Below are 16,839 nucleotides of genomic sequence, written 5' to 3'. Positions count from 1 at the left end.
TACGCATAATTACTGAACCTTTAACAATGCTGAAAAAATTTGTTGTCTCAAAACTTCCTTAGGATATTTGTTATGGAAAATGATGGGCGTGGGGAGGGGATCTCTCAAATCACTTTGACTCTTGAAAAGGACACTATAACTTCCAATTTAAAATCAAATGAGATCCATCCGAATTTAATACGACCACCCATTCGATAAAAACCATATATACCTCCAGGTCATAACTTCAAGCCCTTGCCCCACGGCTCTGGGGGGGGAGCAACTCTGGATGCATTATTATATGTTCTGTGGACTATTTTAAACAAAATTACCATCGCGCAATTTCAATCAGATACATTTGGTGAAAAGTGGGGTAGTTGGGTGGGGGTGGGGGCTACTTGACCTTCATCACTATTGACTCTTAAAAGAGAATTATAGCTTCCGATTTCAACAAATTGAGCCACCTCTAAAGTTTATACAACGATCCCTTCAATAAAAACGTTAAATACCCCAGGGGCAAAGCCAACAACCCTCGCCCTCAGGCTCTGGTGGTTTGTATCAACCTCAAATGCCTTGTTATATGATATTTGGACTATTTTGAATAAAAGGAGTCTCAAAATATCTATTGAATACATCTCAAGTAAAAACGACGTGTTTATACATATGTGTGGGGGGGGAGGGCTGCGCTCTGATCACATTCAATCTTACAAAGAGTACTAGAACTTCTGATGGCGCGAGCGCTGAAAAGCTACTTCGCTCGCACCCATGCCTAGTTTAGCTTGTTAGTGCTAGTGTTCCTAGTTTCTTGCCCCGGCAATGTCAGTAATCAAATACTTGATCCTTTTGACTGTATTTATTGTATTATTCATGCCAGTCATAATCGAAAAACCAACGATTTACGAGCTCTATTCACTTGGACACGTAATGGCGCCATCTACATTCGTCACTCTATGACAATTTGGACTCCTAGAAAGGCCACCAGATTGCAACATTGTGATGTTGCCGGATATCACCAACAGACGCACACGCAGAGGCAAGCGCGGAGGCTGGAGGAATAAGTGGCATTTTATCCCAGTGCATGTTTCAGATCTGACCTAACCTAACCTAATCTAACCAACCAGATTAAATAACTAAACAGAAGGTTAGACTACGGTCGCTCGTTAAAATAAACTATCAGACGCAATCTAAAATCCCATCGACTCTTACGCTATGGTATGCGGATGTGACTGTTTCTGCTGATTCCAGCAAAACTCCTCCTGTTTTATGTCCTGAACTCCTGTCTGCCAAATAGCAATCCTCTGTTTTCATGACCAACGCCTGTTCTTTGACTAACAAGATGGATAAAATAGAAATATTTTTACGAGAATCCACTGTATCAATAGAAATCGTGACTAAATGCTGGAAAATCTCAAAAAATACCGAACATATCAAAGGCTACACTTGTTTTTTAACACCCGCCGTGATAGAGGCCTTAGTCTCAGAGGTTGTGGTGTTCGCCTGTGTTTCTGTAACGACCTGCTATCCAAACTGCTAAGTGCCCCCAGTGACTCTTGCCTTGCTAAGTTTCGACGTGCATATGCGGCTCCTGCCTTCATTGTTGGAGGTGGCTTCAACCTGACCAACAAAGAGGCTATCCAATGCGCTTGATCTGATACAAGTAGTGAGTATTCCCACCCATCAAAGTTGCAGTACCTTAGACATTATATTGTTGACTTTACCGACAATGTCAGTGAACTTTACCGTCCTCCCCTTTCAATGGGCTCATTGCAAACTATCAATCATTTTTTAATCCTGTTACAAGCGAAAAAAAACATGCCGAAACCGAAAAGAAGCAAAGTGACAGTTTGTCCACTGAACCGGGACTCCATTTATGCCTTTGGTCAGTGGATTTGTAATTTGTAGAAACATAATCACTCGTAGAAACATACTCAATCACTGACTTGAACCTTAAGGTTGAAAAACTCAACTCCTTGCTGCATGGAAAGTTCCATGAATTTTCCTGACCAAGTAGTGACAGTTTTGAATCTGACTAGCAATGGATCACGAAAGATCTGAAGCGACTGATCACTTAGATGGCGACTACAAAGTTCAGGGTGTATTTCAGCTGCAAAAAAGTTTCGGAACCGCAATGTCAGTGTCAGTAGACATGCTAATTTTAACCAAATGAGTCTCCTCTAAAGTTTATACAACCAACCCTTCCATAACATTTTAAAAACCCTTGGGCATAGCTTATAACCCTTGCCACTAGGCTCTGGGTTTTTTTTCAACACCAAAAGCCTTGTTATATAATATTTGGACTGTTTTGAATAAAATGGCTATCTCAAAATTTCTATTGATGCATTTTGGGACAATACAACGTGTGTGTAGGGGGGAGAGGTACCTGCCCTCCGATCCCTTTGACTCTTAAAAAGAACACTAGAACTTCTGATTTATCAATTCAATCAGCCCTTTCCGAAGTTTATGTGATCACGCTTTCTACAAAAAACCTGATAAATCTCCAGGGCATAACTTACAACCCTCGCCCTTAGGGCTGGGGGGATTTGTTATCCTCATAGACATAATTTCCGGACCTTTTAAATACACTGAACCAAATGGCTATTCCATAATTTCTATTGGGAGTGTTTGAGGAAATGGTGGGCGTGGTAGGGGGGTTAGTTGCTCTTCAATAACTTTTGACTGTTGAAAAGGGAACTAGCCCTTTCAATTTCTAATTGAATGAGCCCTTTTTGAAGTCTCTACGAGAACACTTTCTATAAAAATCTTATATGCCCCAAGGGCATAACTTACAATCCTTTTCCTGAGGGCTGTGGGGGGGGGGTGTGTCATCCTCAAAGACATAATTTCCAGATCTTTCAACTACGTTAAAAAAAATTATATCAAAATGTTGATCGTATGCCCCCAGGGCATAAATTACAACCTTTGCCCTTGAGGACTGTGAGGGGGGGGGGGGTTCATCTTCTAAGACATAATTTCTGGACCTTTCAACTACGATTCACAAAATGGCTATCTCAAAATTTTGATTGGATGTGTTTGAGGAAATGATAAGTGCGGAGAGAAGGGGGCATTTGCCCTCTGATCACTTTTGACTATTATTTCTAATCAAATCAGCCCTTTTTGAAGTTTTTACCGCAAAACTTTCTATGAAAACCTTATATGCCATCAGGGCATTACAACCTTTGTCCTTGAGGACTGTGGGGGCGGGTGGGGGTGTCTTCCTCAAAGATATAATTTCTGGATCTTTCAACTATTCTGAACAAAATGGCTTGGAATGGATTGAATGTGTTTGGGGAAATGGTGGGCGTGGGAGGGGGGTTAGTTGCCCTCCAATCACTTTTGACTATTAAAAAGGACACTAGCCCTTTCAATTTCCAATCAAATGAGCCCTTTCTACGACAAATCCTTCGATATGAAGTCCAGTTCTAAACAAAAAAAAATAATACATTGTGCCAACATTGTTCTTTATTTAGGCAGCGCTATTGCGCTGCCTATGATACTTGTTCAATTACTTCAGTGATGCGTTTATTAATGGTTATATTCTTAAAACGCTAGTGTAAATATAACTTGAAAAATAATTTATTACACACTTCAAATCCAACTTGAGAATTAAGCTGATAAAAACAACTATTTTGTAAATAATTTGAGCATATAGTTGCCATTTCTGGACATATACAAAGTACAATTAATTGAATCTACGAAAAAAATTTCAGACTAAAATTACTTTTAGCCAAAAGAACAAAATTTGTTTAAACAAAAACAGATCGATACGTAAATCAATACATATCAAACCATTTTTGTTTTACAAAAATAAACAAGTTGTGAGTTTTTTTTAGCTTTTCTGAAAAGCTTTTGCTTTTATTCTGTGATTTGCTTGATAAACTTTCTTGTGTGGGGTCTTTCTCTAAAAAACGTATTTGTGTTTTGGGAGATTTTAATTGTAATATGTTAAATATTGGATCAAGTGATGAATGTGACCATCTCTTTGATGTGCTTTCTTCTGCTGGTCTACTTTTTTCAATTTTTTTCCTTCTCGTGTTGACCCTACTAGAAATTCTGCCACTTTAATAGACAATATTTTCATTTCTCATTCTTCTAATTTGAAGTTTACTTCTGGTCTTGTTTTCACTGATCTTTCTGATCACTTCCCTATTTATGTGGGTGAGTCTTCTTTTAGAACTTCCACAGATACAGATAGTCTTCAGAGTAATGATTGGTCTAGTGTTCTTGAAGCTAATGATGTTGATTATGCAACGAATTTATTTTTGTGTCGTATGGGAGCTCTGTTGGATAAGCGTTTTCCTCTTAGAAAGAGACCAAGGAATTCCATACCTAAATGTCCATGGATGTCTAGAGGTCTGATCAATGCTACGCATATGAAGGCGTCTCTGTTCAAGGCTGCATGTAAAAGTAAGACACAGGATGATCTTTTGAAGTATAAACTTTATAAAAAAATGTGCTTTCTTCTTCAGTACGTGCAGCCAAAAAGCTATATTTTTAGCGTCGAATTTATGAGTGTAAGGGGAATTTGCGAAAGGTTTTGACTGTAGTTAATGAAGCTCTTTCCCGCAAGAAACTCAAACAGTCCCCCCCGTCTTTCGTGGACAAAAATTCTTCAGCAAGCGCCTTCAATTCGTATTTCACCTCACTTCCTTCAGTTCCTAATCCACTCTACAGCAGAGTAAGAAGTTTTCCCTTAGCAGAAAAGTCATTTTTCCTTTTCCCATGCGGTGATACCGAAATTTCTAACATTATTTTTCAGCTTTCAAATTGCTATTCAGTTGATGGTTTTGTTTTGAGCTGTAATGATCTTAAACAAATTCGTCTGTTTGTTTCCATTCCCATCTCACATAGAACTAACCTTTCTATCTCTTCTGGTGTTTTTCTTTACTTAATTAAGATAGATAATGTTGTACCTTTGTTTAAAAAAGGTGATTCATCTCTAATTTCAAACTATAGACCTATTTCTCTCCTTCCTGTAATTTCTAAGGTTGTTGAAAAAGTAGTGTTTTGTAGACTCTCTTCATTTGTATTTAGTACTAATACGACTGCAGGTAATTCTCTCATAACTAACCATCAGTATGGCTTTCGTCCCAGTTTGTCTACCTTGCATGCACTTTCAGATGCAACAGAGTTTGTGCGTGTTAACCTTGACAAGGGCTTGTGAGTTTTGGGCCTCTTTCTTGACTTTTCAAAGGCATTTGATATGGTCGTTCACTCTGTTCTTTTGTCTAAATTATCTTCATTTGGAGTGCATGGAGTCCCACTTGAATGGTTTAGGTCTTACCTCTCAGGGAGATCTCAGTATGTTTCGGTTAATGGTACTTCTTCCTCTTCCTTGCCTATTGTGAAAGGTGTCCCACAGAGCTCTGTCCTTGGACCACTTTTGTTTTTAATTTATATTAATGATCTTGTTGATGGTCTTCATCCCCTTATGCACCCTATTCTTTTTGCTGATGACAGTAACTTCTTCTTTGCTGCAGTGGACCTGCCATCTGCCATTTCCCTAGCTCAAAGTCTTCTTGATAAAGTAAAAGATTGGTGCTGGTCAAATGGTATGACTCTCAACAGCCAAAAAAGTGCCATTGTACACTTTAGAACCCCTTATCGTATGAGAGACACAAGGGAACCAACCATCCTGACTTATGGGAATGATATTATACCGCAAGCTACTATAGTGAATTTCTTGGTGTGTATCTTGACTGTTTACTTTCTTTTAAACCCCATATAACTCATACCCGTTCCCTTGTCCTCCGCCAAACTTCAATGTTATACAGGGTTAACTCATTTCTTCCCCCAGATGTTATGCTTTCTCTTTATTATGCTTTTATTTTTCCTTACCTTTCTTATTGCTGTTCTGTCTGGGGTAGTACTAATAAATCTCTTCTCTGCTCACTTCAAAGAGCCTAAAATAGGGCAGTAAAGGCTACTTTTCTTCTACCTCATTTTTACCCTTCCCCTGATCTTTATACTGATACCGGAATAGCTCTGCTGGATCGTATTGTGGGTAAAAGTTACCTTTATTTAGCACATTCTGCTTTTCTAGGTACACTTCCACCATCTCTGCAGCAGTTTTTCTTTCTGTCAGGCTCAGGTAGGTACTCTTCTTTTTTACGTAGCTCTTATCGAAGGTTCATTTTACCTAAGCAATCATCGACAGCAGGTCAGAGGTCTCCTGTTTATCAATCTATTTTACTATGGAACTCCATCCCTCCAGACGTCCCTCTATCTCTTTCTGCAAAGGCACTTTCTCACTGGGTATTTCCAGTATAGTATTTCCCCCCTTTTTTCTTCTTTTTTTGCATTCCATCCAAATTTATATGTCTTTTTTTTCATTCAATATATTTCTCTGATTTTTTTGTTTTATTTAGTCTTAATTTATAATCTCTTATTCGTTTATATATTTTTTTTTCATTTATTTTTGAAGTTTACATTTAATTATAATATTTTAATAAGTGTCTCTCATCCATTTATTTCTTTTTTTTTTCTTTTTTTTATGTGCTTCATAATAGTGTCTTATTTGTTTTGTTGGCCCTTTACAAGCTGAGCTTCTTGGACGTGTATAAATTTTAAGTTTGTAATTGTTTTGTTTTTTTTAGTATTAATAAATTGATTGATTGATTGATTGATGGAGATACGTCATTTTTATACCCGACTTACGAAAGGCAATATTGGCAATTGAAGTTGGATGATAAATTTCCATATTTTGCTAAGCTTTTATGTTTTCTGTGTAATACAATATGTAGCCCATTTATATTAGGATTTATGGTCAAATGTTTAATGATATGATTATTAGCTAAAAAAAAAAAAAAACAGCTAAATTCATAACAAAAGAAAGAACCTATTCTTCAATGAGATCATTAATGCCTTCATCGAATAAATAAATAAAACTGAGCTAAAATAAAAAAAACATAAGATATAGCTCACAAGAAGCTGGTGAGATAGCTCATTACCTCCCGAAACCTCTAGCCAATCTCCGCAAGAGGAGAAAAAAAATATTTACCAAACCAAAGTAGAATTAATTTTATTCTCAAAATCATATTGGATAAACTTACCTTTTTTAATAACAGAAACAGTGACGTCTTCGGCCAGATTTGTAAATTGAGGCAAGTCCATAATGAAATCTAAGAACAGAACTGTACATAAGCTTTACTTACGAAAGTAGAAACAAAACATCCCTAGAAATAAACAAGCATTAATGGCTCATTTCAATCACTGTAAAACTAATTTTATTTTAATACACTCTCAAACAAAGGCTTAACGCCTTTAACAATGTGGAAAAAACAGCCAATTTTGATTTTTTGAAAGAAGAGGGTGTTAAATTCAAAAGCTGAAAAAAAGAATAAGACATACCGTACAAGAAGCTAAAATTTTATATAAGTAGGTTGTTTGGAAGAAGCAGATGAAAGGACATAGGGACGAAGGCAGGGGCTAATTTGGGCCCAATCCCCTGACGCTTCAAACTTATTTGAATTTCTGGACACGACGTCCTTTGCGTTCCCAGGAAAATAATCAGTATGACTTTCAATTCAGTTCTTTTTATGATATGACCTCTGCAAACACACCCTGTCATCAGCAGTAAAAAAAAAAGAAGCGCCAAGTGTAGTCCCATCCATTTCTATCCGCTTCTGTCTCGGCACAGACATTGAAATAAATGATCATTTATTTTTTCCTTCGTTTATTGTTTTGACAATAGATGGCTGCATTGTTGCGGTCAACGTTTGTTTTACCAAACGTGTTTTTTTTCTGTCCAATATGTCCATCGCAATACCATCAAATACATCTCTAAGAAGCACTCGGTAAAAACACCGAGTTTGTCTTGGGGCTTTTTACAACACTTCTTTCATTTGGGAAAACATAGCAGCACAAAAAAATGCCCATGGCGCGAGATTATTATTATTCGGATTCTTTTATATTTCTGCTAAAGAGAAGGAACCAATAGAGGATTACTATTTTATTTAATGACGATGAAATCCGGTGTTATTTTTACAAATCGGCGCCAAAAACTAAAAAAATTTGCAAGCTCAAATTGGCACCTATTTCTTTGGAATTAGACACCGATTTACCAAATCAGAGCCAAAAAAAGCTATGTGTGTTCAAGAATTTATGCTGGGAAATAGCCCACGAAACATTGGTATAGACCCAAGGGACAAATGATATGGCTTTCTGTAATTGTTTTAGTGAAGATTACGTAAACTGTTCATTAAAAGAGAATAAGCAAATGTAAACAAGGTGATATGCTGTAATATACAGGTAATGTAGGTAAAATTTTAATTTCACTGGGGTCCGTAAAATGACGGTAAAATACGTAAAATAGCCAATTTTACCATGACCAATTTTACCATTTACAAGAGTAGTTACGGCCACTTATACAATCCTTGGATAGTAGAAGCAAGAAGTTCCTAGAATAGTCAAGCTTTAATGTCTCATTTCGGTATATTTTTATACAACCACGGTGTATTCAGTGTATTTTTATTTGGTGTAGTCGGTGTATTTTTAATACACCCACAAGCATAGGTCAGCAACAGCAACCGTACAAGAAAATCGAAATATATTTTCTTGATTATTATCGCTTCTAACCAGTAGTTGTACCAAACCTATCCTGCTCAAGTCATCCTCAGGGCTATACTGTGGTGTTTATCCTTCCCATAGTATAGTGCAGACGGTTTGATATCATCTATTTTCCCTTCTTATTTTAGTGTTATATTTGTGTTTAAAGCTTTTTCCAATAGGCAATGTTCAGAAGTCCTCCAAAAAAAACGTCCCCCCAGATCCCAAATCAAATTCCATAGTGAAAGATACCCATCCTGGCTGGTCAAGCACATTATCTGAAAGTTCTAATGATAGCTCCGATTCGGAGAATAGGACAATGATAACTGTAGGTCCTAATGCAACCATAAATGATGATAATGGGTTTCAAGAGGTCCTCTCTAGAAGCTCTAAAAAAAGGAAAAAAATCTCCCCAATTAAAAGCATTTCCCTCTCCCTGCCCAAGATCCTCCCTCCAAAAACTTACGAATTTACCTTAAAATTACTCCCACTACCCCCTTGAAATAAAATTGATCACTGCAATAAGAATTGCAATTTTTAAACTGCTAAAATCAATGTTCTCTCTTAACATTAACTGTGATGGATCTCTGCTTAAAGCTGTAGAAGATCAGAAATCAGCAGATACAATAATTAACCTTAAATCCCTTCTGAATATCCCAATTATTGCATCTAATTGGAACCCAAAACAATCACCAACAAAAATTGTAGTTTATAATGTTCCCCCAGAGATATCTACTCAGGAGTTAAAAGAAGGCCTCTCAGATAGGGCTGGAAACACAATCCCAGTTGAGGATGTTACCCAACTTGGAAAACCTAATTCTACTGGCCTAAAAACTAGTAGATCCTTCTTATTCACACTAAAGGATAAAATTGATATCCCAGAAAAATTATTCCTATTTGGGCAAATCAAACCACACAAGGAATACAAACCTAAGCCTATTCAGTGTCAGAAGTGTTTCAAGCTGGGACACACGACAAACAAATGCAATGAAATTCTCCAAGAGTGTAGTAATTGTAAATCTTTCCATCCTAAAGAGCTGACAACTTGCAAAAACACCCAGCCTACATGCATCAATTGCAAAGGTCCACATGAATCTACAAATAAATAACTATGCCCTGCATACAAGAAAAGAGCTCGAACCCTCCAAATCTCAACAGAGAAGGCCATCCCATACCCCTTTGCAGCAATGGAAGCAAATGCTGCCCAACAATACCAAATAAAGCCTGTAATGAAACCAACCAAAACCTCCAAGTCAAATGCCCCAAATGCATCAAGCACCCCATATAAAACAATATCTTCTAAGCCCCCTAGCTCAAATCCTTATCAGAAGGAATCACCAAGCCAGCAAGCCTTGTTTTCCGGTGAGATGAGGCCAGCATGGCCCTCCCTCCCAAGAAGAAACAAACCAGAAACACTACCAGGAATCAATCCCTTAACCAACAAACAGGATGCACTACCAAAAATGCAATCCCCAAATATATGCTTATTCATTCTAAACTGTAATGCAGTTCAGGCCATGAACATACATCAACTACAGAAAACAAAAATTATTGCAGAATTGGCAAAAATCTACTTCCCAGATGATATGCTCATTCAAGCAAAAAAAGACCTTGCTTTACTTTTAACAAAGCTGAACATTGATACACAGTCATATGAAGAATAAATCAACAACACAACATTTATCAATACTCCAATGGAATGTAAGATCACTCACAGAAAATAAGCTAAATGAACTAATATCATTTATGAATAATAATTCCATTAATATTGCTTGCCTCCAGGAAACTCATTTAACCCAAAATCAACAAATTAAGTCTCTGGGATACACTATCCTGAGAAAGGATAGATCTTCAGAGAGAAAAGGAGGTGGTGTAGCTTTATTAGTTAATAATAATATAAAATTTTGTGGCATCAATTTTCCAGATTTTGAAAATGATGTTGATGTAATTGGTATAAGTGTTTGGCTGAATAATTTAAAAACCTACATAATAAGCTTTTATAACCCTAATGGCCAAACTTCAGATGCCAAGGATTTCTTTAATTATATAAATAATTCTAATATGTTAAAAAACATCATTATTTGTGGTGATTTCAATGCCCACAGCCTTTTGTGGGGGAATAAACCAGCAAATAAAGCTGGTAAATTTATTGAGCATATGACTTCAAATAATAATGAATTAGCTGTTGCTACCCCTCAAAACCTAAATACATATTTTAACCCCAAAAGTGCCAAATTCTCCACAATTGACCTACAAATTGTGTCTTTAAATTTTTTGAACAAAATTTACATAAATAAAATTGATAGTCTATGTACAGACCACTTTGCTATAGTTTGCTCCCTAAATGAACCTGCTGAAACTTCATCTCATACCTCCAAATTTATCAACGCTAAAGCAAATTGGTCTATTTTCCAAAATAAGCTAAATGATGAAATTACAAGTTTCACCCAAAGTTCATGCATTTCTAACATAACAGTTGACACACATGCTGAAGCCTTGACATCTTTACTAATAAATACAGCTAATCATGCTATCCCCAGGACAACACCTAAGAAAACATTCCCTAAACAAATTCCTAAAGCATGGTGGACAAATGAGTGCCTAAATAAATGGAGTATAAAAAAGGCAGCTAGGACAGAATTCATAAGAAAACAAACACCTAATACATATTTAAAAAAATTAAAATCAGTATATAATATAAAAATGACTATAATAGATGCTAAATATAAATACTGGAATAATTTTGCAAATATTATCTCCAGAGAAACGCATGAGCCAATTATACATAAAGTCATAAGCCACATTTGTGGGAAAAAGACTTCTCCCAACCCACTCCTTTATGAGCTTATACATAATAATACCCATTATGACAATGATATTGAAAAGGCTAACCTATTTGCAACTCTTTTTGTTAATAAGCTAACATCAAACAATCAAAGCAATCTGTCCACAATTCCTATGAACCCTAGTTACCAACCACGCCCAGGATCCGAGTACATAACTAATCCATTTTCAATCCAGGAATTGAATAATGCAATACATCATATTAGGTCCAAAACTAGCAGCAGCTATGACAATATACACCCTACATGGATAAAGAATCTCACACCTTCATACAAACAAGAACTGCTAAATTGTTATAATCACGCTTGGGCATCGTCTAGGTTCCCCAGTATATGGAAATGTTCGTCCCTCCTACCAATCCTAAAGAAAAATAAACCAAAAGATAACCCTGAGTCTTATAGGCCCATAATGATTACACCTGTGATGGGGAAAATAATGGAGAAAATGATTTATCACAGACTCCTCTGGTTTGTTGAGAAAAATAACATGATCCCACACACTCAAACTGGATTCAGGAAATACCACTCCTCAACAGATGCTTTCATTTTGCTAACAAATGCAATAAATGAATCTTTCTCAAAAAATAATATCCTAGTGGCAGCTTTCCTTGATTTTGAAGGAGCATATGACAATGTGAACCACCAAATCCTTTTAAATAAACTTGCAAACCTTGGAGTACCTCCCAAGCTAGTATCCTTTATTAAATCCTTCATAGAAGTGCGAAGTTTCATTGTTTGTGTTGGTTCAGCCTCTTCACCCCGAAAGACACTATCCAAAGGCCTACCTCAGGGAGCAGTCCTCAGTTGCCTCCTATTTGCCCTATATCTCTGGGACATGAACCTACCCCACACGAATCTACAATATGCTGATGATCTGGTGCTATGGTCATCTGGCAACACCTTTCAGATAGCACAGTCAAATCTGCAAAAGTCACTTTTCCAGTTTGAAAAATTCTCTCAACATTCAGATTTACCCATTGCACCCACCAAGTCAAAAATAATCCAATTTCACAGGAAGCGAAACCATGTTAATGCAAAACTAACTCTAAATAAAACAACTATTCCAGAGGATAATAATATTAATTACCTAGGTCTCATGCTTGACCAAAACTTAATTTCCACCTCCACATTTCAAACACAATAAAAAAATGTTATAGAAAAGCAAATATACTAAAAAGACTTCTTTCCACACCTTGGGGTTGTAAGGAAAAAACCTTACTCCAGTTTTATAAATCACATATAAGACCCCATATTGATTATGGGCTCATCGTCTATGGTGCATGTGCAAAGACACAGATGCAAAAATTGAAACAAGACAAAATGATATAATACGTCTCATATTTGGTCTTAGGAAACCCACAAGCACCAAGTTTCAGCTTATGGAAAGTGGATTAACAACAATAAGAGAGAGACGTAGCATTCTCTTGATAAAACATCTTACAAAAAATGAATCAAATAGCTCACACACATTACATAATTGGTTAAGAAATCCAACCGTGTCTAGAGGTATTGCAGATGAGTATGCCAATATTCAAAAGAAGTTCCCTGTACCAGCAAAGTCTATTGCACCTACTTTCCCCCAATCCCCTCCATGGAATTGGTCATCTCCCATAATAAATACTGAATTTTCAAAATGGAATAAAGATTTAACCCCCATTGCTTTTGTTCAGAAAAAAATTACAGAACTTAATACAATTACCTATAAAAATCAATTCCAAATGTTTGTTGATGGGTCAAAAATGAATGAGAAGGTTGCAAGTGGTGTTTTCCTTCCTCACCTGAAAATTGCAATGGGCGAGAGATTATTTAATAATTTATCTATAATGTCTGCTGAATTAAATGCCATAATCATGGCATTAGAACACCTTAAGCAAAACCAATCTTTGATTGAAAAATTGAATAATATTATCATCTATTCCGACTCTTTATCAAGCCTTGAGTTGCTGGCCTCAGCTCCTCAATATAAGTTGGACATTGACACTTATCATTGTCTCAGTATTATTGATGATCTTGCTTCAAGTGGCATAAAGACTTACTTTCAGTACATTCCTAGCCAGTCTGGCATAAGTGGTAATCGTCAGGTTGATGAAATAGCAAAAAATGCTATAAATATTGACCGGCCAAGTGGGAGACCAATCCCAATTAGAGATATTTACCGATGGAGGCTATCAGATATTAATTTTAATAAGATTAATCCTATCCTTTCCCCCTTTCCCAATAAGTATCTTTCTAAAATTTATCATAGAATTCGTTCTGGAACAAATGGACTAAATTTCCTTGCATTCTCATATAAGATTTCTAATTCAAGTGGTTCAATTCCCCTCTCCCCTCTTTGCAGGCATTGTAATATGAATAATGAAACAATTGACCATTGCCTATTTGAATGTAATATGCTGACGTCTGCACAACATACCTTGCTTTCTAAACTGTTAAAATACTTCAAATACCACAAAATCCCACTATCAGTCAAGAGCCTAGCCAACTATACCTGCACACAGAGCATAGAAATCGACATCTATCATCTTATATTTGAACTCCTAGAGTCGAAAGATCTGCTGAAAGATATCTGAATATATCTAATAAATATGAGGCAATCAAGCCAGTAGCTCTGTAGCCCACAGAGTGAAGCAGAAGGAAAAGGGCTAAATAGTTTTACTGAAAAGCCCGCCTGCTGTTAAATAGAAGAAGAAGAAGAAGAAGGTTTGACTCCTTCAGTTTTGATTATTTTAATTTATTCCACAGTAAAACGGAAGACATGACATTTTTAGCTTGAAAATTTTTGTACAAAAAGAGTGAACCTTTCGCAATCAGAACTCGAGGCTAAACTAAGGCACAGGAAAAAGTTTTGTTGCTCGTTAAATACTTCACAAATATAAAAGCTTGGAAATGAGATAGTTTTGTATTTCTCTTTTTTCCGAGAGAGAAATTAATAAAAAATTAAAAACAAATTAAATTTTCGATTTGATTAGGAACAAGACTCTATACACAGCAGAATAAATGCTTCTAAACGCTTAGAAAAGTGTTACTTTCCCAATAATATTCAAGGTCTAAACTAGGACCCAGGAATGTTTTGCACTTGCGTTGCAACCCTACTCTTAAAACGCGTGAATACCAGACCCTCCTTAAAGTCCTCAATGTTCTAAATCCCATGGTTTGAAAATTTACCTTTTATTTGTATAACCAATTCTGGAATATGCCTGTCCTGTTTGGCATCCTGGTATATCCAATCAATTGTCAGAAAGAATAGAGGCAGTTCAAAAAGGTGCATAAGAATTATTGACAGTGACAGTAAAGTCCATTACATCTACCTTCTTTGAAGAGCCAATTTGGTCACCTTCAAAGAAAGGAGAACACATATTTTTTTTTTTTTTTTTTGCATTTCACAAACATCGCAAACACAAACAGTTTGTCCGGGGTTTTCACAAACCCCGGACAAACTACCTTTTCCTAGTAAATTTTCCCTCTTCAGCCTCAACTCCCTCGTTCTGCTTCAGCAAAAATAACCCTTCTAACCCCCCCCCCCCCCTTAAAAAAAATGTCCACCTAAAGATATAGAAGAGCTTCCGTCCCCTATATAGTAAGCATGTTAAACACATGCGATTCCCCCTCTCTTTGTTTAATTTACAAATATTGAATGTGTAACTTACAAATGTAGTTATTTTTTTATTAGATTGTTTTTTATGGGTTTTAGTGCAAGACAAAATGATCCTCATGTGTTTTTTTAATTTAACATATTTGTTCTTAAATTGTGCACGTTTTTACTATTATGACATTTTTTATTGTTTTGACAACTGTTTGTTTTTTTACCAATATTTTTGACTTTCTGAAAAAGAATTTCCAAAATTATATTTGCTTTTTTATTTTGCATTGTTTACACTAAAGAGCGAATTCGGCCCACTTGGGTTTGTGATAAACATTTTTTTTTTAAAAAAAAATCTTACTATATCTTACTTAAAAAACTTGACAAATTAATGAAATGATGAGTGTATTTATGATTTTAAAGCTTATAACACTAGGGATAATCCAACTTGACAAATAATTGACAACTCACTTCAAACTAAACTTGACAGCCAAGCTGATAAAAATGATAATTCTTTAGGCTTGATCCTGAATGTTGACAAACTTATGTCAAATTTGCTTATAAGTCCTGTCTAGGAATGTGAGCAGTTCTTAATTCTTTACTAGGCCTAGTGTTATTAGCACGGAATCCTTCTTTACTGCATTCTGGTGATGTTTCCAATTAAGATCATGTAATTTGCTTGTCATATCTTGAAATTTCTTCTGTTCATGTATTGATGAGAAAGGGCAGGTAGTTATCGGAATTCCGCCTGGCGGGCCAGGCGGAGACAGTAAGATATGTACACGCCCTGACTCTGTCCACAAGGTTGGATTAGTAACTAATTTTTTATATATATTTTTATATTTAGAATAATTTAAGGATGAAAAAGGAGGAGGATTTTTATGAAGGATCACAGGAACATCAACATGATAATCAGGAGAGCGTAAGCAAATTTTTTTGTTGTTTTTTCTCCTTTTCAGAGTGATATTTAGGGGCTTGACCCTTTTCTTGGTGGACCTTCCCCCTTTGTTTTATTGTAACCTTTATTTGGTGATGTCATAAACACAATTAGCCTATCTAGGAGATGTAAAGAATGTTAAAGATCAAAATTTATTGATGAGAATTAAATTCATCACTTGCCAGAATCTTTTTGTGTTTTAATTGCATGAAAAAAATTTGTACACCCAAAAAACAAAACACTAAATGGTATCATCAAAGTAACTGGGATTAACCAAATATTCACTTTTATATTTCTTCTTTTGACATGATATTGAGTCTTATTATGCAGACATTAAGTAGTAAATGCCATGTCATTGAGAAAAAACTTTTTCTTTATTTAATTTCTGATCATATTTTAAATAATACCAGGAAATCCAGTTCCCTCTCCATGGAAAATCCCTTGCCTCACAAGAAATTCCTCCATGGAAAGATCCTTCCATGTAACCCCTCCCACCTGAAAAGTGTCTGTATACTTCCAAATAGCCAATATTATATGTAAAAATGGGCAAAGTTCATAGCTTCTGCTCCTTAACCCTGGGGCTTTGGGGATTCAAGTTATCCTAAAAGGTATAGCTATTGGATCTTTTGACTACATTGAGCAACATCGCTATCTCAAAATTTTGATCAAAAAGATATTGGGAAAAACGAGTGTGGGAGGGAGGTTAGCTGACCTCCAATATTTTTGGTCCCTTAAAAGGGACACTGAAACTTTTTATTTGCAATCAAATGATCCCCCTCCCAGTCTTCTTGGAAAACTGGCTCTTACCTTCACCCCTGGGCAAACAAAAATTAAAATAAACATGCATCTGTCTCTTTTGTTTCTGGTAAAAAAAAAAGTAAAATTTTACATTTTTGTTTATAAGAGCTTGAAACCTCTACAGTAATATTCACTGATATGCTGAATCGATGGTATGA

At 36.0% G+C, this 16,839-nt stretch overlaps 2 protein-coding genes across 2 annotated transcripts in view; both read right to left on the bottom strand.

Moving 5' to 3' along the window:
• Positions 1-16,839, bottom strand: part of LOC148943826 (uncharacterized) — a 606,774-nt gene that overhangs the window by 288,211 nt on the left and 301,724 nt on the right.
• Positions 1-16,839, bottom strand: part of LOC148943829 (uncharacterized) — a 132,974-nt gene that overhangs the window by 41,007 nt on the left and 75,128 nt on the right. Inside the window, exons 6-7 of the mRNA XM_089101252.1 lie at positions 14,532-14,659; positions 7,029-7,097 (exon numbers count right to left, since the gene is read on the bottom strand). Coding sequence (XP_088957378.1) covers positions 7,029-7,097; positions 14,532-14,659 — 197 coding nt within the window. The remainder of the gene's footprint in view (positions 1-7,028; positions 7,098-14,531; positions 14,660-16,839) is intronic.

Source organism: Artemia sp. Qi Xiang Cuo, chromosome 15 (genome assembly GCF_049724085.1).
Source record: "Artemia sp. Qi Xiang Cuo chromosome 15, ASM4972408v1, whole genome shotgun sequence".
In the NCBI taxonomy this organism is placed as follows: Eukaryota; Metazoa; Arthropoda; class Branchiopoda; order Anostraca; family Artemiidae; genus Artemia; species Artemia sp. Qi Xiang Cuo.
The sequence above is the reverse complement of the archived record's forward strand: the minus strand, read 5'-3'. Positions and strand labels throughout refer to the sequence as shown.